The following is a 7866-nucleotide window of genomic DNA, read 5'->3' as shown; positions in this document are numbered from 1 at the left end:
TCTCCAAAATTCATCACTTGAATTTCGACTATTGTCATAATCACATGTACTATTTACCGATTCATTTGGTTTTTTTTATCAACTGTAGTTTTTATTTTGTAGACTAAAAACTAGTTTTTATGCTATTATACTTTTACTAGTTTCTTAACTTTGAAAAAAATATATATGTTCAATATTTTTTTTTTCTTCAAATTCTAGCTAATTGATGTCATATTGGCGATTTGGAGTTCGAATATAATATTACTCTTTTGATTATAAATTGAAAAATATCAAGAAAAAATTTTCTAACCCAATCAAAAAAATCTAACAGAAAATAAAAAAGAATACGTAAAGAGACTTGTGAAATAGTAAATATATAATAATAAAATTAAATAACATATTATTATTAGTTTTAGATATTGAGGGTATTTTAGGCAGTTTGAGATGTGTATTTAGTATAATATTGAAATGAAAAACTAGATAAGTAGTGTATTAAGTAAGGGGTGTGTATCAAGAGATTAGAGGTGTGTATTTAAAATTACTCTAAAAAGAACTTAGACGCAAAGAAAGAAAAAGACGAGAAGAGATTGATCTGTGTTCTCATGCTTAGACTGAATGACTACTGAGATTCAAGTTCAACAAGTTATCACCCTGTGTGTGTAATGGGATTAAGTACACTCACCCCTTCGTTTAGAGACGTTGTCATTGGTAGTGAGCCATAGATTGACCTCTATCAAGAAACTGTATATATAGATCAAACCATAAAGAAATTGTATATATATGAACAGATCAAACTATCAAGATCGGTATACATGTATATGTGTGTGTACATATAGATGAATAGATCAAATCATGGATCAATATCAAGAACGTCTAGATGCTTATCTATATATCAAGAACAGAGAAACAATCGACGGTTATAAGGATTGATATCATATATTCAACTACTCTCTTCTTCTGAAGTCGACCTAGGATTTATGGTCGGGTTCAAAACATGGACACATATTATAGCAATAGGTTACTGAACAAAGAAATTGATTGGAATCATCGCAATATATATCATGATTCCAGATCGATGAATTTTCAATGAGAGAGAGGAAAAACCTTAAATAGGAGGTTTTCACGTACATGAACATGGAGCTGCTTCGCAAAATGAATCCAGTAGAATTCGTGGGTGTGGAGGTGAGATTTCTTTGGGGCGTTGCTATTTATACCAGAGGCTCCATAAATTTTGAATACCTTTGCACTTGTGTGGACTTACGAAAAGTTTTCATTGAATATCTTAAGATCTGTGTGGACTTGAAATCTTAACTTTAAAATCCAGAATGAATACCCAAATATTTCTGAAAACTCTTTAAAAGTTATAATAAATCATAATTGAATACCCATAAACTTCCCAAATCTTAAAAAGTCTTCAAAACTAATTGGAAATCAAAGTACAATACACCCCCCTATATCTCGACCCCCCCTTTAAGGTTCAAATCTTGATTCGGCTCACTTGACCCTTCTGAGCTCTATGTAGCTACAGCCATTGGCCTTGCGGTGGTGATCTGTCCAAGCTTTTCCTTTGCAGCTGTATCAACAACATAGTGAATTAGTTAACGACGAAGACACATAAAATAATATATTAATTATCAGACAAAGTTACTAACTCAGCACATGAACCGTAATTGCATTACCTGCATTCTCATTCAATGCATTCTTCACAGAATCACTCGGCACAATATCAACAACGAGGGTCTTGACAATCTCATAACCATAAGTAGACATTCCCTATAACGAAAATACAAGCGGTTAGATTGTTGGTATTTCTTATAATACATGTACGCTATCCTTATGTTATTTAGTTTTTTACCTCTGTAAGTGCCTCATGAACAGCATTTTCTATGCGAATCTTCTCCTCGAATACAGCGTTCAATTCCAGCTTCGGTACATTTTCAGTGATAGCTGAAAAATACCAGAATTTATAACAATTAGCATTTGATAAGCTATTATCCAACAATGTTCAGTAAAACAATCAACGTTAATTATCTTACCACTTAAAACGTAGGATTGTATATGAAGAGGGGTGTTCTTAAGCTTATAAAAAGCATCATACACCTTTGTTTCCGATGGATGAAAGTGAACTGATGTAGTCACATTAACAGACACATGATCCTAAAAAACAATGTACAATAACCAGGTTAATCCAAGAGCATCAGTAAAGTAAAACAAAACTTCAAGAGAATGTATGTAAAAAATGTGAAAAATGTTACCTTAGTCATGGATTCACATGTAATCCAATGCTGTTGGACGCGCATTGAAAGCTCACCGGCAACTTGGTATCCAAGACACCAAGGAACATAGTGACAGCCTGGCTGAAGAATGCCATCGAACTTCCCAAAATGTTCCTTCACTGCAACCTTTGTTTGCTTCACTCGAATGCAACTGATTACTTGACCCATATGTTGTGATATCGGCCAATTATGTATGTCCAGGAACCCCAAAAGAACACAGCAAATCAAGAGAAACAACCACAGAGATAAGACACAAAAAACACAGATTTAAAGTGGTTCAATAAAACCTTTGCCTACATCCACCGGTAGAAAACACTTCCACTATATTAATAATGGGTACACCAGAAAGAATAAAAAAACAAGGACTCTCTGTTCTCTTCCTATCTCTCTCCTCTCTGCCCTTTCTCACCCTCTCACCAAGAATGGAACACACTTTGGTCTTTGTCTCTGCGATACAAAACCTAGAACTGAACCTCTACTTATATAGCCATAAGGATACCAGATCTCTTCACCAAATAGGAAATCCAATCCTATTAATGGTAGGCAATAATGCCTCATTCCTTCTTTGTAATCAACAAGATTACAAGTACACCATTATCAATAAAGATTTACTTTCCTTATTAAAACACCATACTCTAACACAAAACACATTAGGAAAAACACATGGGCTGGAAACCTAACACCATAGCACTTGAATTCTACCAAAAGAAAATAGATTCATGTTAGGAGTTCATTTCAATCCCTTTAGATCCACATTGATAAAATCGACGGTAGCTTGTTCATTTACCACATGTATATGGTTTAAATACTCACTGTCCCTTATTCTTTTTCCTTATTATTTATTTATTTATTACAGTACTACAAACATAACATGAAACATGAAATCTTAGGGGCTTCTACTGATTAGCTCATTAACCTCAATTATTGAGACTCTATTCTAAAGATTTATTTTAATTAACTTTTTCTCTTTAAAATCAGTAGATAAAGCATTACGGTGAGACTATTCCACGTCAACCAACAATAAATGAACCTAGAGGCTTAGAGATCGAGGAAGTAAAACAACCTTTATCTGCCATAAAATTTATGAATTTCCTAAATACAAAACAAATGGAATTCTAAAACCAATAAAAAAAACAAAATGGAGTAAAACGCCGAACTCCTGAAGGTGTGTAGAACATGTTCATAGGAATTAATAGAGAATAAAGGAAAAAGATTATGGACTTGGAACTTTAGTAATTGGGTTCTAATAACATCATATTCATAGCTAAAAATGATCTAACAAGCTTAAGAATTGCAACAATGGAGAAGAAGATTATGTAACAAGCTCAAAATGTTAGACTATGTTCCAAGTAATGAAAGTACAAGCAATGCAGTATTTGTAAGTATTACATCACTTAGGGCATATGCACCCATTCAACTCCATCAAACCATCAAACCATCAATTAAATTGCTTCCATCAATTACTATTCACTGTAAATTGATTTTCTGGGCCTGTTTTTATGCAGCAGTGCAGCTCCGTCAATTTAGCAATCACTATTCATCGATTTAATCTTTTATTTTTCGGATTTCATATATGATAATCAATCAATCACTAGACGACACGTGACATTGTCAGATGTTGTGATCACCCAAATAATGTTATAGGATTTCTGATAGGATTTCCGATCAACCAAAAAGTGACACATGTGTGTTTGTCGGCCAAATAATGTCATTGGATTTTCGATAGGATTTTCGACGAATGACGATTCGACACGTAACATGATCTTCAAATTCTTGGCATCTGAAATTGACCATAAATAAGCTTCATCACCCTCTCTACTCACACAATCTTCACAACTCAGTTACAAATCTTCAAAAACACATTCCCTCAATTACTTCGCCACATTTCCTCATCATTACGATGAGTTTTTTTCGTAAATTGTTGAAGCAGAGGCAACAACATAGTTAAGAGGATGCTGAGACGATGGATGTCATGATGACTAACGCGACCATGATGATGGTACATCTTGATACTTCAGATGAACCACAAGGACGCGGTTCGCGTCTTGATCGCTCTCCTAATCACCCCAGACATAAGGTAGCTGGGGGAACAAGTCTCATGGCAGATTACTTCATCGAGCGTCCGATCTTTAGGGAGGAAGAATTTCGTCGGAGGTATCGAATGCACATCTATCTGTTCAACCGCATCATGACGGCTCTCTGTAACCACGACCCTTATTGGCATCAAAAAGCAGATGCCACTGGAAAACTAGGGTTGCTGCCCCAACAGAAGATGACAGGTGCCCTCCAAATGTTGGCGTACGGCGCAACTGTTGATCAGTGTGCTGAGATATGCAGGATGGGGGAATCAACAACACTAGAGTGCATGAAGAAGTTTTGCCAACAAGTGGTAGGTATTTTTGGTCCGCAGTATCTCTGGGCTCAACAAAGGCTGACCTCCAAAGGTTTCTTGCTAGGGCTGATCAGCGGGGATTTCCAGGTATGATCGGAAGCATTGACTGCATGCATTGGGAGTGGAAGAACTGCCCAACTGGGTGGCATGGGGCTTACAGTGGCCGGAAGGGTCGTCCCACCATTATTCTAGAGGCGGTGGCCTCGCATGACACACTACTAGAAAACAACACTTAGGCGACGGAACGATTTCGTAGCCTAAGTAAGAAAATTCGTCTCCTAAGACCTTAGGCGACGGAATTTCCGTTGACTAAGATCCGTCGACTAGGTAGCGTGAGGTAGGTAATTAAGAGACGGAATCAGATGTTTCGTCGCGTAAGAAGAACTTAGGCGACGGAAGTTAAAATATTTAAATAACAATTAATTTAATTAATTAAATTTCATTTCAATTATTTAATATATATTTTAATAATTAGTTTCAATTTCTTTAATTTTTCTTTTTATTTCTTTTCCATTCAATTTCTTTTCTTATTGGTCTCAATTCTGAAACCCACCAAGCCACCATCCATGCCTTCTTGATAGAAACAGAGTTTGGGGAAAGGGTTGAATTTGGTGCCTTGGAAAACATTGATTTGCAGAATATGGATGTTGGATATGAGCCTGATGAATTTGATGAAGAAGATGAAGATGTAATGGAACAACTTGAAGAGCTAGAACAGTCAACTAGGAATGATGAACAACATAACCCATGCCAAAAGAGTCCACACCTGAAGGCTTTACTGCCAAAGATGAAAAACCAAATGAGGGTTTAGAAAATTCTGAAAAGGTCAACGGTCAAGATTTGGCAGCTAATGATTCTGGGGATCCAAACACATTGGAAACATTGTGGGAACATCAAGAATTGATAGAACAGTTGAAAATGGAGCTCAAGAAAGTCAGAGGTTCTGGTCTGCCTACTATCCTTGAAGAATCCGAGTGACCAAATATGGAGGATTTGAAGCCATGGAAGATTGATGAAAAATACCACCATGCAGCTCAATCCACCTCCTGGCTTGTCAAAATCCTCGTCTGGTCTCGCTGGAAGCCTCGCCGGAGAACGACCTTAAGAAACCTAGAAAAATGGTAGAAAAGGGGATTTTCACATTAGGGCTCCAATCCAAAGATTAAAGACATGGAATTGAAGAAGAAGAGAAGAGGAAAGAAACCCTACTCACCGAAGTTGCTGTCACAGCCCAAGCTCGCCTGAAATCGGCGAACTCCATCGGGAGTGGATACATGTCGACCTGGTGGGTATGAGGAGGTAGAGGAGGGAAAAGTGGATGTTTTGGTGATGATCTTGTGGCTTGCGGCGGCCGGAACCGGCGATGCTACGCCGGAGATGACAGCGGCAGGCGAAGAGAAAGAGAGTGAGGGAGAAGAGGAGAGGGATGGTATGAAGAGAGAGTGAGTGAGTTAATTTTTTTGGGTGAGGGTGGAGTTTTTTATATGAAGAGAGAGTTAAATTTTTTAGGTGAGGGTGGAATTTTTAAAATATTTGGTTTGAGTTTTCTTGAAATGTTTTGGTGGAAGCGTTGCCGCTAAAAATTTCGGTACTTAGGCGACGAAAAGTTATACTTTCGTCGCGTAAGTAATTAATTATTTATTTATTTTTAAAAATAATAATTCAGTCGCTTAAGTAAATTTTTCCGTCGCCTAAGTAACTAATTTTTTATTTTAAAAAATAATTCAGTCGTCTAAGTCAATTTTTCCGTCGTGTAAGATAATCTTAGACGACGGAATACATTTCCGTCGCCTAAGTAATTAATTTTTAATTTTTTAAAATAATTCCATCGTCTAAGTAAATTTTTCCGTCGTCTAAGATTATCTTAGACAACAGAATACATTTCCGTCGCCTAAGTAATTAATTTTTTATTTTTTATTTTTTAAAAATAATTCCGTCGCCTAAGTATATATTTCTGTCGTCTAAGAGATTCTTAGACCACAGAATACATTTCCGTCGCCTAAGTCCCACTTAGGCTACGAAACTGTTTTCCGTCGTCTAAGTCCTACTTAGGCTATGAAATTAATATAATTCCGTCGTCTAAGTTCTTTTTTCCAGTAGTGACACGTGGGTATGGCACGCTTTCTTTGGTGTGCCAGGAGCTCAAAATGATATTAACGTGCTCAACCAATCACCGGTCTTTGAAGGGCTCATTGCTGGAAACAGCTCAGCTGTGACGTTTCACGCAAACGGTAGGAGATATAGCAATGCTTATTATCTTGCTGACGGAATTTATCCTAGGTACTCCACATTTGTAAAAACTATTCCAAACCCTGAATCGCAAGCACAAAAACTATTTGCAAAGAAACAAGAAGCATACCGAAAAGATGTAGAGAGGTGTTTCGGCATCCTGCAATCCCGTTGGGCAATCCTTTGTCATGGAGCTCGATTGCACAAGAGTTCGACACTGAGAAGCATAATGATAACTTGCATCATATTGCATAACATGATTGTAGAGGATGAATTTGTAGAAGAAGAATTTGTCGAGCCAGAAGAAGAAGATCTATTGAACCCACTGGCGGCAAGAGTTTATGATGGGCCAAGATCATGAGGGGGTTCGAATTCCTTTTTTACCAGTGGAAAGAAATGGAAGAAACCAACATGCATTTTGGGACCGTATTGACCACCTCGAGTCAGCTTATATCCACACAATTCTTCAGAATAATTGACACGACCCACCCCGAATTTCACCCTGAAACCCAGAGTAAGTCGTGCGGGGACCACCTCCAAGGAAAATTTACTGAAAAGATTAAGAAAATCTCCCTTGCAGATGGACAACCCTAACTCGAAAAATTTCAAATTACACTCTTAATTTAACACTTCTGAACATCCCATAATATACAAAAATTCTAAAGTATTCAGAGCTACTAAACACAAGCGGAAGCAAGAAAACACGAGTAGGTTGAACAGGTAACCTACTGGCGAAAACTGGCAGAAATGCGGGTGACTATGCCTCGTCTCCTACTAGATCCAACCCGAACTCTGCAGACTGGGCAATTTAAAACGAAGGGCCCAGGGGAAAACATTTAATAACGTCAGAGTGAGTGGACAAAAATAAAATAATAAATAAAATATTTATGTTTCCCCAAATTAATTTCTAAGGAAAAATCGAATGCATGCCGCAAGCGATAAACTTTTATCTCATAAAATATCGAGCCTCTCAGACTCTATAATATATGT

At 37.1% G+C, this 7866-nt stretch overlaps 1 protein-coding gene across 1 annotated transcript; it reads right to left on the bottom strand.

Moving 5' to 3' along the window:
• Nucleotides 1-1493: 1493 nt before the first annotated feature.
• Nucleotides 1494-2709, bottom strand: LOC101304795 (hypersensitive-induced response protein 1-like). Its single transcript, XM_004305543.1, has 5 exons — nucleotides 2235-2709; nucleotides 2016-2136; nucleotides 1835-1926; nucleotides 1659-1752; nucleotides 1494-1552 (listed from the first exon to the last, which is right to left on the bottom strand). Exons 1-5 carry the CDS (start codon nucleotides 2421-2423, stop codon nucleotides 1494-1496), a joined length of 555 nt encoding a protein of 184 aa, XP_004305591.1. The 5' UTR covers nucleotides 2424-2709.
• Nucleotides 2710-7866: the final 5157 nt, after the last annotated feature.

This window comes from Fragaria vesca, linkage group LG6 (genome assembly GCF_000184155.1).
Source record: "Fragaria vesca subsp. vesca linkage group LG6, FraVesHawaii_1.0, whole genome shotgun sequence".
Classification (NCBI taxonomy): Eukaryota; Viridiplantae; Streptophyta; class Magnoliopsida; order Rosales; family Rosaceae; genus Fragaria; species Fragaria vesca.
The sequence above is the reverse complement of the archived record's forward strand: the minus strand, read 5'-3'. Positions and strand labels throughout refer to the sequence as shown.

What these genes read in the sequence shown, in the direction of transcription:
- LOC101304795 (XM_004305543.1), bottom strand. Translation starts at nt 2,423, where the DNA reads ATGGGTCAAGTAATCAGTTGCATTCGAGTGAAGCAAACAAAGGTTGCA. An exon ending in CATGTGAATCCATGACTAAG is followed by an intron (nt 2,137 to 2,234) that starts GTAACATTTTTC and finishes ATTGTTTTTTAG; the next exon opens with GATCATGTGTCTGTTAATGT. An exon ending in ACAATCCTACGTTTTAAGTG is followed by an intron (nt 1,927 to 2,015) that starts GTAAGATAATTA and finishes GGTATTTTTCAG; the next exon opens with CTATCACTGAAAATGTACCG.